The sequence below is a fragment of the Castanea sativa genome, chromosome 7, assembly GCF_040712315.1.
Source record: "Castanea sativa cultivar Marrone di Chiusa Pesio chromosome 7, ASM4071231v1".
Lineage (NCBI taxonomy): Eukaryota > Viridiplantae > Streptophyta > Magnoliopsida > Fagales > Fagaceae > Castanea > Castanea sativa.
In genome coordinates, this window is record NC_134019.1 from 47,294,097 (window position 1) to 47,309,839 (window position 15,743).

The 15,743-nt window shown below is 36.2% G+C and overlaps 1 protein-coding gene across 2 annotated transcripts; it reads left to right on the forward strand.

Annotated features, from left to right (window-relative positions):
• The first annotated feature begins 1,920 nt into the window (after positions 1-1,920).
• On the forward strand, positions 1,921-14,612 carry LOC142642840 (brefeldin A-inhibited guanine nucleotide-exchange protein 1). 2 transcript variants are annotated; one of them, XM_075817266.1, is made up of 11 exons: positions 1,921-3,149; positions 3,986-4,303; positions 6,676-7,006; positions 7,211-7,633; positions 8,635-8,924; positions 9,264-9,537; positions 9,860-10,362; positions 10,762-11,083; positions 11,446-11,806; positions 12,596-13,281; positions 13,819-14,612. In XM_075817266.1, exons 1-11 carry the CDS (start codon positions 2,056-2,058, stop codon positions 14,425-14,427), a joined length of 5,211 nt encoding a protein of 1,736 aa, XP_075673381.1. In that variant the 5' UTR covers positions 1,921-2,055; the 3' UTR covers positions 14,428-14,612. The 2 variants fall into 2 exon arrangements, with proteins under 2 accessions (XP_075673381.1, XP_075673382.1); XM_075817267.1 differs by lacking the exon at positions 1,921-3,149 and having other exon boundaries at positions 4,119-4,303; positions 6,666-7,006.
• The last annotated feature ends 1,131 nt before the right edge of the window (positions 14,613-15,743 follow it).

The window sequence follows — 15,743 nt, forward strand, 5'->3', positions numbered from 1 at the left end:
ATATTGATACCTATGCGACAATATCATATGCCCTTTCTTAGTTCCAGTTCCGTATCTTGGGGATTTGAGTTAAAACGACAAATACAAATCTGTCCTTTTAAGAGAAGAAAAGAAAAACGGGTAGTTAGTGTGTTATTTTGTTTGTAACATAATAACTAATTAAATAAAAAATAAGTAGTATTACTAAGACATCTTTAGTAAAGTAGCTACCATTCTGGAATGGATGTTGTTTATTCTGGCGTAGTCCAAGTCTGATATATGTCATTGACCTTCCAACCGCTAGTGGGGTAGATGCTATAGCTACCAAGTCATTTTATGTCAGTTTGGGAGGTGATTATGATTTAATGCATAGATGACAGTCCACCGGTTCCAATCACATTCATGATTGGAGGGTGTTTTTGAACACAAGCTTAGCTTAGCTTAGCATCGCAGACCATACGTTTACATTGTAGTAGAAGATAGAAGATAGAGAGTCTTGATTCTAGAACACTGATGATGTGGTGTGTTGGCCATTGACACTCCACTCAGATTATTCTCTTTTGAATGGAATAATAATTGTTTACTCAAGAAATTTCTTACCTTCTTCTTCTGGATTGGTTCCTTTTGAGGTCATTGGGATCATTAGTTCTTACTGCCTCATTTAGCCTGTTTGTATAAAGTGATAAATAATGCATAACTATTTGATGTGTGCGTGCTATTGGTGTGTGTCGTCCCATGTTCTTCTTCTTCATGTGGAAATTATTATTAGCTCATTGGTTTGGAATTGGAGCCAGGCCTCAAATATGTCTCTAGTAGCTCCTATTCTAACTAACGAAACAGGTAGAGCTAGTTTTATTTGATGTCAGAGGAGGCAAAAAAAATCCGATTCTGCTTGACTTCCCTTGTTGCTACCTGTCTTAGCTTAAGGCTATGAGAGATCAATTGTTCATGTTCAAGCTTGAAACTTGAGATTGCCAATCTCATTTATATCATTATAATCAAATTAAGACTTTAGATTTGAGACAAGGAGAAGAAAAAGAAAAATAATGGTGGTGATGGTTTTGTAAACAAGTTGAGTATTAAAATTTCAAGCTTATTCATTTAGTTTTATTTCAAATGTGAGTTGAGCTTGAACTCATTACTAAATAATATTACATGGTCAACTTTGATCTATTTTCTTGTCGAACAAGCTCGACAAGAAAATAAACTCGAACTTATTTACGAATTATTTAATTAACTTATTCTTTTCTCATAAATAATAAAACCATGACTAAATTTTTTTACCCTATTCACAAATCTATGAATCTCTTTACTAAAAATAGATTGTTGACATCATCAATATACTACAAATAGTAATTTAATATCAAATGAACAAATTTACATACTCATACAATCCAATCCAAGCCTAATTTTATATAAGAGCCATGCTAACGAATGCCCTAAGGACATTGGTTAACAATCCATTTTAAAAAAAATTTAATACCACTTTTATGGAAAATGAAAAAAATTGTCAAAATATTAATTGTTTTATTTCATTTTTCCATAAAAACTTTCTTTAAATGGATTATTAACCAATGCCCTTAGGGCATTTGTTAGCATTTTTCTTTATATAATTAGGAATATTTTTAAAACAATATCCATATAAAAATAAAAAATTTAATAGTATATAAAATGTTAAATTGAGCCCAATGTTCACATTATTATATTTAATATTTTAAACTCATTTGCTAAACGAACGAAAATTTTGTTGATAAACAAAATGAAATCCTTTATCCCTCAATCTCATGATGATTTCATATATATCTAGTCCGGTCTGGTCTGGTCTGGTCTGGTCTGATAATAAATTAGCGCAATTTTCGGGGGTTGTGAGTCGTAGACCGCCAAACATATAATATAAACAAATGAATTCAGAAGAAGCAAGAAGAAGTAGATGAAGAAGAAGAATCAAAACGTACAGACAGAATCCATCACCATCAAAAAGATCAAGAATGTAATGACATTCCCATTCTCATTCTCATTCTCATTATCTGACTCTGAGATCCCAATCAAAAAATACGAGTAAAAAAAAAAAGAAAAATGTCAGCTTCCCAAACCCTAGGCGGTCCATCCCGGAGCGGCCGCGTGATAGGGCCGTCGTTGGACAAGATCATCAAAAACGCGGCGTGGCGCAAGCACTCTCAGCTCGTCTCCGTCTGCAAATCCGTCTTGGACAAGCTCGAATCCATCTCCGACTCCCCCAATCTCGACCAATCTCCTCTCTTCGGCCTCTCTTCCTCCGATGCCGATTCCGTCCTCCAACCTCTCGTTCTCGCTCTCGAATCCGCTTACGCCAAAGTCGTCGAGCCCGCTCTCGATTGCGTCTTCAAATTGTTCTCCCTCAACCTCGTCAAGGCCGAGATCGATAAGCCTGATTCCAACTCCAACTCCAACTCCGATTCCAATTCCAGTATTGTTTACAAGATTGTCGATTTGGTGTGTAAGTCCGGGGGGCTCGGAGAGGAACAAATCGAGCTCGCCGTGCTTCGGGTTCTTCTCTCCGCGGTTCGATCTCCCACCGTCTTGATCCGTGGGGATTGTTTGGTTCACGTAGTGCGGACTTGCTACAATGTCTATCTCGGTGGATTGAATGGTACCAATCAGATCTGTGCCAAGTCTGTTCTCGCTCAGATTATGGTCATCGTTTTCACGCGCGTCGAGCATGATTCTGTGGATTTGGAAGATCGAGCTGTTACGAGAGTCTCCGTTGCTGAATTGTTGGAATTCACTGATAAGAATTTGAATGAAGGGAGTTCTATTCAGTTTTGTCAGAATTTCATCAACGAGGTCATGGATGCTAGTGAAGGAGCTGGTGATCATGCTCGTCTTCGTAACCAATTGCCTCCGCAAAATGGCAATGCCGTGGGTTCGACTAAGAAAGGAGACGATGGCAATGATGATGATGGCGATAAGGTTGAGAAGGGTGAGGCTGAAATGCATGATGGTGGTGAAGCTGATAGTAAGATTAGGGAAGATGGGTTTTTTCTTTTTAAGAATCTGTGTAAATTGTCGATGAAGTACACGTCTCAGGACAATCCTGATGATCAAATCCTATTGAGGGGTAAAGTTTTGTCCTTGGAGCTTCTCAAGGTTGTCATGGAAAATGCCGGTCCGGTGTGGCGTGCCAATGAGAGGCAAGTTTCATTTTTGAGCTCCAAATGAACCCTTTTTTATTTATTTATGATTTAGTATGTAAGATTTGAATTTAGAGCAGAATGGCTATTAAGTATAGTGATTACACATGAGAAAGCTTTTAGCTTTAAAATATTCAATTTTTGGTACATAATGTGATGCATAATATATTGAATGTGTTCACATAATATAGCATGTGTTTTAGTCTTTAGTGCAAACTCAAATTTTCAGTGCATACAATGTGTATGATAAATTTATGATATATATACTATGTTGCTGTTCTCATCTACGAGCTCCAACAGAACCAACTTTATGATTTATTCCACACGATTATGTTTTGGGAAATGTGATAGCATCGTTTTTGGCACAAAAATAATTAATATCCTTGTGCTAATCTCACTTTTCCTCAGTATGCAAGGTTAGAATCAGAATAATATGTTGCTATAAATGAGCCGGAAGTTTTAGATAGTTATGTAATATTTTATTTAGAGCAGAAATACTATTAAGTATAATGATTAGTAATGAGAAAGCTCTTGACTTTAATTTCAATTTGATACATAGTATGATGAATAAGAGATGGAGTGTGTTCACATAATACATATAGCATGTGTTTTAGTGGAAAATCAGATCTTCAATGCATGCAATGTAAATTATAAATTTATGATATATACCATGATGCTGTTTTAAATTGCAATATAATTTTGGATGACTTAACACATTGTAGTCTTATGGATCTTCATGTTTGTACTTGGTTTGTAGTTCATTTTATAAGTGTTTCTGAGAATTTGTTCTGTCCTATTATGAGAAAGAAATATATAATTTTATTTACTTGGTGCAGGTTTCTCAGTGCTATCAAGCAGTATCTTTGCTTATCTTTGTTAAAGAACAGTGCATTATCAGTAATGGCCATTTTCCAGCTTCAATGTTGTATTTTTATGAGCTTGTTATCAAAATTTAGATCAGGATTGAAAGCGGAAATTGGTATATTTTTTCCCATGCTTGTCCTCCGTGTGCTGGAGAACGTGCTCCAGCCAAGTTTTTTGCAGAAAATGACTGTCCTTAACTTATTGGAGAAGATCTCTCAGGATCCACAGATTATTGTAGACATTTTTGTGAACTATGACTGTGATGTGGATGCTCCAAACATTTTTGAAAGGTATTTATACATCTCTTACATCTCTCCTTGGTGTCACTTCTGCAATTAAAAAAAATTAGGCACTTTGCAGAAGATCTCAGTACTCAATTCTTTAAGATTTTGAAAATGATATCTGTAGTTTTTGTAGGGAGTGTGTACAAACATTCTGCATTCATTATCACAGGTCCCTTCCATTTTGACTCTCTTGAAGTTATTGCTGCCTTCACCTTTAGGTGGTATATTGAGGTGTCAATTTTGTAACTGTTTCTTTTGTTTCATAAATGTAGTGGCAGATAACTATTTAGATATCATAAATGTGGACTGTTTGGCGAGTATTTCCCCGTTTCTTATGTGGTGCCTTTTGCCAGAATGTAATGCTCAGTGCTTCAATGGTCAAGAGCCTAGTGTGGTTAAGCTGAAATATCTATTTGTGAAGTCCTTCTATGAGTGGACTTCATTGCCTACATTTTCGGTTGGGGGTTTTCTAGATTTTTTGGCCTTGAGTTTTTCATAGATGTTGTTTCTCTTTTCTTGCTTGTTTCTTCTTTTTTCCTTGTCCCAGTATGTCCCATTTTATTCAGCCCGTGTAGCACTTTTTCCTGATTTTAATTAAATTATATACCTATTAAAAAAAAACATATTAAATGTGGGGCTTGGGTGGGTTGGTTTGGGTTAAAGGCTAATCCATTCTCAACCCAAACTTGTTTATCTCAAGCCTTAACCCTACCCAACTTGACCTTCAACCCATACAACTCAACACAAGCCCAGCTTGTGCAACAAATTTTGGGTTTGAGATCCCCCATTAGGTATTTAGGTCTGTTGATCTTTAGGTTGGGTTGGGTTAAGGGGTTATTGTTTGAAAGGAACTTAGCTTCAATCCAGAGAAATGAAGTATAGTTGTCAGATTATAAAAACAAATATATTATAATTTTTTCTTATAAAGAAAACATTAAAATTAAATATACTACGTAATGACCGTCAATCATAATTCATAAGTCAACCTTTTTTTTTTTTTTTTTCCTTTTATGAAAAATTAAATTTTTATTGAGAACTATCAATGAAGTCAACTCCAGTTTATGATAACTTATAAATATATATTTGAGATTTTTGGGGTGATAGGTTGGGGTTTTTCAACCCAAGCAAAATCCCCACCCTAGATTGCCCAAAGTTTGGTTTGGGCATTGGGTTGGTCTAGGCTAGCTTGACCAAGTTGCATCCCTAATTATTTGCCTTCAAACATGAGTTCACGCAAGTGTGGGAGTTAGGTATGTATGCTATGAGTGTTGTCTTCGATCCTCCATTAAGTTGCACGTAATTTTGAAGTCTTGAATAAAAGTGAAAACTGGTACAACATGAAGGAAGCTCTTTTATTTATTGGTTTTGAACTCATGGCTTCACTCTCCACTCATACTTGTTAAAGGAGGAAGTGTCATTTGAGCCAAGGCTCATTGGCATATAGAATGAAGGAAACTTGTTATGAGTTTTGCCTAAAGGCTGTTATCGGAGCCTCTTAATTAACAAAACCTTTGAAGCTCAAGATTCTTTAGTTATTTTAATTTAATTTAGGAGTTTGAATTTAAAGATCAAATTGATCATAACTTTAAGGTATCATAGTAAGGTAAGCTTGTTGACTCAAGAAAATTTTTTCTGGGAGTATTTTCCTTGCCTATGAGAGTTAAAAACAAAGTATATTCATGGTCAAAGCAATCAAATATCTGTAAATGTTGATTATAGTACGTTTAAACCTTACCTCAGTATATGTAGTGAAAGGGAGTAATACTCTCATACAATATGAGGTTCTTGACCACTAGGCCTTTGCAATCAGATTCACTTGTGAACTGATACGTCAGAACTCTTCTCCCACTCTTCAGGTTATCAAAATATGTTGCATTTGACATTGCGAACTGAAGTTGACTGTAGCTAACTTGTTTCCAAGCTTTTTCAAATTTTATTTTTTTAATAAGTAAGAATAATTTTATTAAATGAAGACTATTTCATGTACAATGAACTCAAAGTTGGCCAAAGAATTACATAATGTTTTCAAGCTTGTTAACAACCTTTCGAGTTCCCTACGATAATATTACCTTATTAAGATATGAGATAGTATTACCTTATTAAGATGTCATATCGGATTGATCTACTGAGCTCATCCATCATTAGTGCAAAGAGAGTTTTGAAGTGTTCATATTGTTTAGGCTAAATTTGGTTTCTTTATATTGGCACTATTTAATCATTTTCTTGTTACATCTCGTGGTTAGAACTCATCAGTGGTGTGGAGTCTCTCTCTCTCTCTCTCTCTTGTATAAATATGGCAGATCTACTATATTTGACAATTCATGTTGTGTTTTAGTAAAATGTATTAAAACCCTTATAATTCCATCAGATGTTTTCAGGGTTGTCAACGGCCTTTTGAAAACGGCTCTAGGACCTCCTTCTGGTTCAACCACAAGTTTGTCTCCAATACAAGATATCACTTTTCGGCATGAATCAGTTAAGTGCTTGGTTAGCATCATTAAGTCAATGGGAGCTTGGATGGACCAACAGCTCAGTCTAGGAGATTCATATCTGCCTAAGAGAGCTGACAGTGATACTACAGAGAATCATGTGACTCTCAATGGAGAAGATGGAATTGTTTCTGACAATGAACTACATCCTGAAGTAAATTCTGAACATTCAGATGCTGCTACCCTTGAACAACGTCGGGCTTATAAAATTGAACTCCAGGTTGAGTATTGCCATTATGTTTTAATGGCACTTCATTTTTAATATACACATGAGTATGCACCTGTTATTATGATTTATCCTTTGTCTTGATTGATTTTTGTTCTATTGCTTGTTCCCTTCTACATCAATTTATGCTGTCATCTATTTTAGCAGGAATTAGTGTGGTTCATTCTTCAGTGACATCTTTTTCTTGGTAAAATGCAGAAAGGTATCACTCTGTTTAATAGAAAACCTTCCAAGGGAATTGAGTTTCTGATAGGCACCCAGAAAATTGGTGGTTCTCCAGAAGATGTGGCTTCTTTCCTGAAGAAAACTTCTGGCCTAAATGAAACCATGATTGGTGACTATTTGGGTGAAAGGGAGGAATTTCCTCTAAAGGTCATGCATGCTTATGTAGATTCATTTAATTTCAAAGAGATGGATTTTGGCGAAGCATTAAGGTTTTTTCTACGGGGCTTCAGGTTACCTGGAGAAGCACAGAAGATTGACCGCATCATGGAGAAGTTTGCTGAGCGATATTGTAAATGCAACCCAAACTCATTTACTAGTGCAGATACTGCTTATGTTCTTGCCTATTCCGTGATATTGCTCAACACAGATGCCCATAATATCATGGTAAAAGATAAGGTATGTTTGCAACCTTTAATGAATTTTCTTATTCCAGACCACCTATATTTTAGCCTTTGCTACTGATTTATGCAGGTCAATTTTGGGATGAATATTAATTTGCGAGTAAAGCTATAGCTACAAACTATTTTACAACATATTTACAAACTATTGATGTGGCAAATTCTTACTAGTTGTAATATAGGCCACCTTTAAAATCACATTTTTACTTACCAATAATTATTTGGAAAATACTTAAACAATATCAGCAATTTGTAAAAATGTTGTAAAATAGTTTGTGTTTGTAGCATTACTCTTAATTTGTATGTAGCTCTGTATTTAATTAATAAATAATGGCTCAAGAGCCTTGTAACTTAATGGTATAACCGGTCTCATTTATAAGAAGAACCAAGATTCAAATCCTCCCTATCCCACTTGTAATAATTGAATTTAAAAAAAACCCTAATTTAAAATAGTGGCTTCTGTTAAAGGCACAGTAAAAGATCTCTCAATATATCATTTGTTATCTTTCTGGAAGATTGTAAGGTATGGGTTAAAATACTTTAGAACATGAACATCTATATAAGAAGAAAGTTTAAAAAAAAATTTCTGAACCCAATTTTGTAAGATAAGCAAATTTTGGGAAATTATCTTTTGATTAATTATAACTTGTTCTATGTCTATGTTTAGTGTCATATATTTTGTTCACAACTGGTCCCCGGCTCGTGAAAGTTAGGGAGTTGCGGTAGGTTGAAGGCCAACATAAAATTTAGTCACTTTATTATGAATGGATACACTGGATACTCATTGGGGCGTCCCCTACTACTTTAGATAGAATAGAATGGAGTAAAAAAATACATGCGGTCGATCCTAACTAATATGTTGAGGAACCATATCGGACTCCAAAATTTTGGGACTAAAGTTGTTTGTTGTTATTGTTGTTGTATCTTTTGGTTAATTATCAATGTAGAACTAATTATGATTCTCATCTGATTTCCATTCTGGATTGTTTGGCTAACCAGATGACAAAGGCTGATTTTTTTCGAAACAACCGAGGAATAGATGATGGCAAGGATTTGCCTGAAGAGTATCTTGGCACCCTTTATGATCAAATTGTTAAAAATGAAATTAAGATGAGTGCCGAGTCTACTGCACCACAGAGCAAACAGGCTAACAGCTTCAATATATTGGGCTTTGATGGTATACTCAATCTAGTCACTTGGAAGCATACTGAAGAAAAAGCATTGGGTGCAAATGGACTTCTTATAAGGCACATCCAGGAGCAATTTAAGGCAAAATCTGGAAAATCAGAGTAAGCTAAAATACAATACAATTAATGATGTGACTCTTTTTGGATTGTATTTGTGGAACTTGTAAATCATTTATGAGGACGGTCTTGCTATGACTAGAGGATTGATGGGGCACAGAAAATGGGACAGGGTAGTGGTTTGGGCATATAATGTTTCTGCCTAGGTATTTTATGACCTCTTAGAGCTGGATAAATTTTGATATGTTAGGTTGATAATTGAGGTCATTTCTCAGATGAATGTGTGACAGTTACCTTTTGTATTTTTTTTAGCCTGTTTCATTGTCCTTTATTTGAGTTTGAGCCCTGTTCTGATTAGCAATTCTTTATCGTCTGTTGTTGCAGGTCAGTTTATCATGCTGTCACTGACGTAGCAATCTTGAGGTTTATGGTTGAGGTTTGCTGGGGTCCTATGTTGGCTGCATTCAGTGTGACTCTTGACCAAAGTGATGACAGGCTTGCTACTTCTCAATGCGTACAGGGCTTTCGATATGCTGTGCATGTCACTGCCGTGATGGGCATGCAGACTCAGAGGGATGCTTTTGTGACATCTGTAGCCAAGTTTACTTATCTCCATTGTGCTGCAGATATGAAACAAAAGAATGTTGATGCTGTGAAGGTAACTAAGCAATAATTTTGAAAGATTTTTCTTTCCAATTTCTTAAAGATGCTCCACTGCAGGAATAGATTCAAAATGCATTAAAACGTTTGCATGTAATGGAGGAGCTGATTGGATCATTGTGCACCATATTTTTATGCTTTTTCTTTCTCAATCCTAAGCCATATATAAGGTTGTTAAAAAGAGTGAAATATTGCATTAGGATCATTCCAATCAGATTCCATTTCGTGTAAAAGTGAAGATTACTGCATCATAATCTATTACATTTATTTGCCCTGCAATGTTCTTTTGTCTCTTTTACCAACATATTTTCTTTGGACAGGCAATAATATCAATTGCCATTGAAGATGGTAATTATCTTCAGGAAGCGTGGGAACACATATTGACATGCCTTTCCCGAATTGAGCATCTGCAACTTTTGGGAGAGGGTGCACCGCCTGATGCATCCTTTTTGACTGCATCTAATGTTGAAACAGAGGAAAGGACTCCAAAAGCCATGGGTTTTCCAAACTTAAAGAAGAAGGGAACTTTACAGAATCCAGCTGTGGTGGCTGTTGTTCGTGGGGGCTCATATGACAGCACCAGTGTTGGAGTCAATACTGCTGGACTGGTAACCCCAGAACAGATTAATAACTTCATTTTAAACTTGAATTTGCTGGACCAGATCGGGAACTTTGGGTTGAATCATGTATTTGCTCATAGCCAAAGGCTGAACAGTGAAGCAATAGTTGCTTTTGTTAAGGCCCTATGCAAAGTTTCTATGTCTGAGTTGCAGTCTCCAACAGACCCTCGTGTCTTCAGCCTCACAAAACTAGTTGAGATAGCGTAAGATACTCCCCTTTTCATTAAGAATTGTTCTGCAAATTTGTCAATTTTTTAGAAGCTTTAATGTGGCATGAATAAATAATAATAACAGATCCATGTTTCAAATGTAATTTTGATGTACCTATTTTAGTTTGAATCAATCAAATTGCTCTCAGCAAAAAAAAAAAAAAAAAAAATCAAATTGCAGATGGCCTGTTGTAGGAGTTCCAGGGAAGCCTCCATTTTTTTCCCCATTGGTGTATTTATGGAATTCCTCATTCATCCCAAACTCTCAGGGAGGGGTGGGGTCCTTTTCATCCATTGATGTTGAAATCTCCCAATTATGAGTGAATGCAACTTTGTTTGAACAAAAATGTAGAGGGAATGAATTTTATGATCAAAGCATTGTTTCTTTTGCAGGCATTACAACATGAACCGCATTAGATTAGTATGGTCTCGCATGTGGAATGTTCTCTCTGATTTCTTCGTTTCAGTTGGACTGTCAGAAAATCTATCAGTTGCAATATTTGTCATGGATTCCTTGAGGCAGCTTGCTATGAAATTCTTAGAGCGTGAGGAATTGGCAAATTACAACTTCCAGAATGAATTTCTTCGACCGTTTGTGATTGTTATGCGAAAAAGCAGCTCTGCAGAAATTAGGGAATTAATAGTCCGGTGCATTTCACAAATGGTCCTCAGCCGTGTCAATAATGTGAAATCTGGCTGGAAGAGTGTTTTTATGGTATGTTAGAATTTGATTCTCAATTTCTGGTTTTATAGATAGTTTGAACCTGTTTTTATACATAAAAATTCATTGAAATTTTTGTTACACACCAGAAATTCTCACCTAGTAATCCTTGTGAAATCATCTTGTATATTGCTGTAATAATGAGGATGGTCGGACTTAGCCATGTCATATGTTGACTCATTGAATCTACCTATTACATTGAAAATAGGTTGGTCTATCCACATATCCCATTTTTTTTGTAAAGGGGAAAGGACATTCAAATAAGCAAGTTTTTCATCCTTCCAAAAATGCTTGACAAGTGGGCAACTCTGCCTTTTAAATGTCTTGCTTCTCATGTGGTGCTTTTTGTTTCTCAGGTTTTTACAGCTGCTGCAGCTGACGAGCGGAAGAATATAGTCTTGTTGGCCTTTGAGACCATGGAAAAGATAGTGCGAGAATATTTCCCTTATATAACTGAGACGGAGACAGTGACTTTTACTGATTGTGTCAAGTGCCTCATAACCTTCACAAACAGCAGATTTAATAGTGATGTTAGCCTCAATGCCATTGCATTTCTCCGCTTCTGTGCTGTGAAGCTTGCTGATGGAGGACTTGTTTGCAATGAGAAGAGCAAGGTTTATGGTTCATCTAATCCAGTTGCAGGTGTGGATGCTTCAGATATACAAACTTCAATAGAGAAAGATGATCATTCATCCTTTTGGGTTCCCTTGCTAACAGGTAACTTGTGTTCCTAGCTAAATTCTCAGTAAATGCTACAGCTGCTGCACATCAGACACGATGGATTGCACAACCCTGTTGTTGATAAAATCAATTTGATTTGTACATTTATAAATGTGCATTGTATATGTCTATTAGTCTATATTTGTGTCTCTGTCTGTCTGTATATATATTAGTCAATTCTTCTCTTAAACCCAAAGGGGAAATGACACTGATTTTATAGTTACAGTTAGCAAACCAAGCCCATTCTGGGCATTGACTTTCACATTACCTGCAACATCATTGGTCTCCATCTGCATATATATTAAATGTGCTGATGAACTATATGTGAGCATGTTATCTTGTGTGTGTGTGCGCGCTATTATTCGAGCAAGGCCCCTTTTGCTTCCCACCCCTTGTTCTTTTTCTTCACTTAATTACCACCATAGTCCTACCTTGCTCTCTCAGTTGTAAACAAGAGGTGGTATGGTAATTTCATTGCAGTTTGAGCAGTAGGTAAATAACTCCTACAATTGTCTTATCCAACATATTTAGTCCTCTATTATATGAAGACTGAGATTTTATCCAACATATTTAGTCCTCTATTATATGAAGACTGAGATTTGACAAGAAAGTATCCTATGAGACATCTCTCTCTCACATGGGAGCCACATGCATTGTGAGAGGGATGTCTATAAGATTGTCTCATTATATTTTTTCGTAAGGGGTGGGGGGTCAGTAATGATTGTGTTTCCAATGCAGCTAGCACCTTCTTCATTTTAAATATAGCATATTCTGATGTTGTTTCAGGGTTGTCAAAACTAACATCTGATCCCAGATCAGCTATCAGAAAGAGTTCTATAGAAGTGCTATTTAACATTCTGAAGGATCATGGACATCTTTTCTCACTCCCTTTTTGGACTGGTGTCTTCAATTCTGTTGTTTTCCCGATATTTAATTGTGTATCTGACCAGAAAGAGATGGAAATTGAAGATGAAGAGTATCCGACACCAACTTCGAGACCTTCGCATTCTGAAGTGAGTACATGGGACTCTGAAACTTCTGCAGTGGCAGCACAGTGTCTAGTGGATCTTTTTGTCACCTTTTTTGATGTAGTGAGGTCTCAACTACCGGGTGTGGTATCAGTACTAACAGGGTTTATAAGAAGTCCTATTCAAGGTCCTGCTAGCACAGGGGTTGCAGCTTTGATGCGGTTGGCCAGTGATTTGGGCAGCAAGCTTTCACAAGATGAATGGAGAAATATTTTTCTGGCTTTGAAGGAAGCAGCCACATCAACAGTGCCTGCATTTATGAAGGTCTTGAGATCCATGGATAACATCGAGGTGCCTGGCGGTGGTCAATCTTATACTGATCTGGAAACATCTTCCGATCATATGTTGACACATGATGATCTTGAGGATGACAATCTGCATACTGCACAATATGTAATTTCAAGAATGAAGAGTCATATCGCAATGCAGCTGCTCATCATACAGGTTCCTCCCTCATCTCTATATGTAGATACAGGCACACACACACACACGTGGATAACATACATGTCTAATTTGTGATTGTCATGATCTAGAATATAGTATTAAATACTGATACTGAGCTTAGCTTTTGTAAATGCATAGTTTCTTACAATATTTTGGGAGTATAATTGAGGGTGTTTTTTGTGTCTTCATGTTATGTCCTCTCATATGCTTATTCCTTAATCTATTGACTAGTTTAAATTGTTGTAAAATCCGATCAAATTATGTGTAAATGGTTATTTCCTATTTATTGTTGTAGAATGGCACCCTTTATGCACACGTGCTGTAATTGTTGTGATTCCAACATGATAGTAACATTCATCATTCACAAGAAGTGTTCTTGTGTAGTAGATAATATCTTCATCAAATGTCCAATTACGATGAACACATTGTTCTAGAAGCTTTGCCTGTGAACTATACTGCAACGTTTACATTTCCAGTGCATTTGTCTCGAAATTAGAATGTGACATATTAATTTTTTTTTTACTCTTTCCATTTCAGGTTGCGAATGATCTTTGCAAAACAGACCTACAATACTTGTCAGCGGACAACATCAAGATCCTTCTTGAAGTTTTTTCTTTTATTTCATCACATGCCCACCAACTGAACTCTGAAAAAAACCTGCAGGAAAAACTGCCAATAGTGTGCTCTATCCTGGACCTTTCTGAACCGCCCCTGGTTCATTTTGAAAATGAGTCTTACCAGAATTACCTTAACTTCCTCCAAAGGCTACTTATAAATGATCCATCTTTGTCTGAGGAGATGAACATTGAAGCACAGCTTGTGGCAGTATGTCAAACAATATTGCAGATATACTTGAACTGTACTGATTCTCAATCAGCCCAGCAAAACTCAGGAAACCGGCCAGTGCCACAGTGTGTTGTTCCATTAGGTTCAGCTAAAAAGGAGGAACTGGGGGCCAGGACTTCTATAGTAGTATCATCATTGTGGGTATTGAATGGTTTGGAAAGGGATTCATTTAGGAGGCACGTTTCACAGTTCTTTCCTTTGTTGGTGGATCTTGTACGGAGTGAGCATAGCTCGGGAGAAGTTCAGCAAGTTCTAAGCAATATGTTCCAATCATGTATAGGTCCAATTATAATGCAATGATTTTTTTTTAATTTCTTTTAATATATTGTGTTATATTATGCACAATACGCCCACATTGAACCACAAATTTTGTCTAAAGTGACTGGAGCACGAGCCATGAGTCAGTTATATATTAACTCTGTAGTGTATGCCGAGGCTGGAATTTGTTACACTTTCTGATAGCATAAATTGAATAAGTTCTCTCACTTCTCTCTCATCGTCTGCCTCTGAAAGCTTTTCATCTCTAGAATACTACCTAAATAAGTTTGGAATAAAGGCAATATGAATTTTCTTTTGTTGGCTATTTTTCCTAAGCTAGGAACAGCAATGAGATTTTACATATTGGTAAAAATGGCAAAATGGATAATGATTTTGTAACCAAGTTTGCTCTTACTGTCATTACATCTGCCCTGATAGCTCGGAACCTCAACAAGTCAGTTGAACCTTAAGATTCCTATCATTGCAATGATTAAATATTAGGAAAAAATTGTTAAAAATACTACTATATAACTAGTCAATTAATATACTTTTTTGTACCCCCTAAACTAGAAGATTTTTCCAAAAGCTTAAATAAGGAAAATTCCAGCTATCCTTATTATTATTATTATTATTATTATTTTTTCTTCAATAGCATCTTTTTCTTTCATTTAAGACCCAATGTTAAGAAGCCGAGGCTAGAAACATGGCTGCCCCTCCATCCCTTTCCTCGTAGTTAGTATAAAATATACTAATTTTGATATACGCAGTTTAGAAGATGACAACACTGGTAGTGTTGCAGTTATTGAGAGAGCATCATGGTTAACCAATTCAAGCTTGGTGGTGGTATCTGCTGAGTTAGCAGAAGTTGTGGCTCTTAAACTAAAAGTAGAGCTGAGTAACAATTATCGTCAAGTAGGGATGGCAATGGGGCGGGGCGGGGCGGGGCCGAAGGATGAGATCTTCACCCCCGCCCCGTATAGATTTTCCTTGCCCCATCTCCGTCCCGCCCCCGCATGACGGGGAAAATTTCTTGCCCCATCCCCGCCCCTTAAGGCCCCGCCCTACACCGTAAAACTTTATTTCTTGTTAATTTTTCCTATAACTATTACTATTTTTTCAAATAAAATGACATGTTTCAATATTAAAAATATACTTGAAATTATAAATAAATTTATCCTATCATATCAAACAAATTTTTAGCAAAAACTAAATAATATTATCTAAATGTTTAACAAGACAATGTCACAACAAAAATCTCATAGTATGACACAAAGATCTCATATTATGTTAATGATGAAAAGTAAGTTGAGAAAGACATATGAATCATGAATGAAAAGACAAAAAAAAGAGTTAAAATT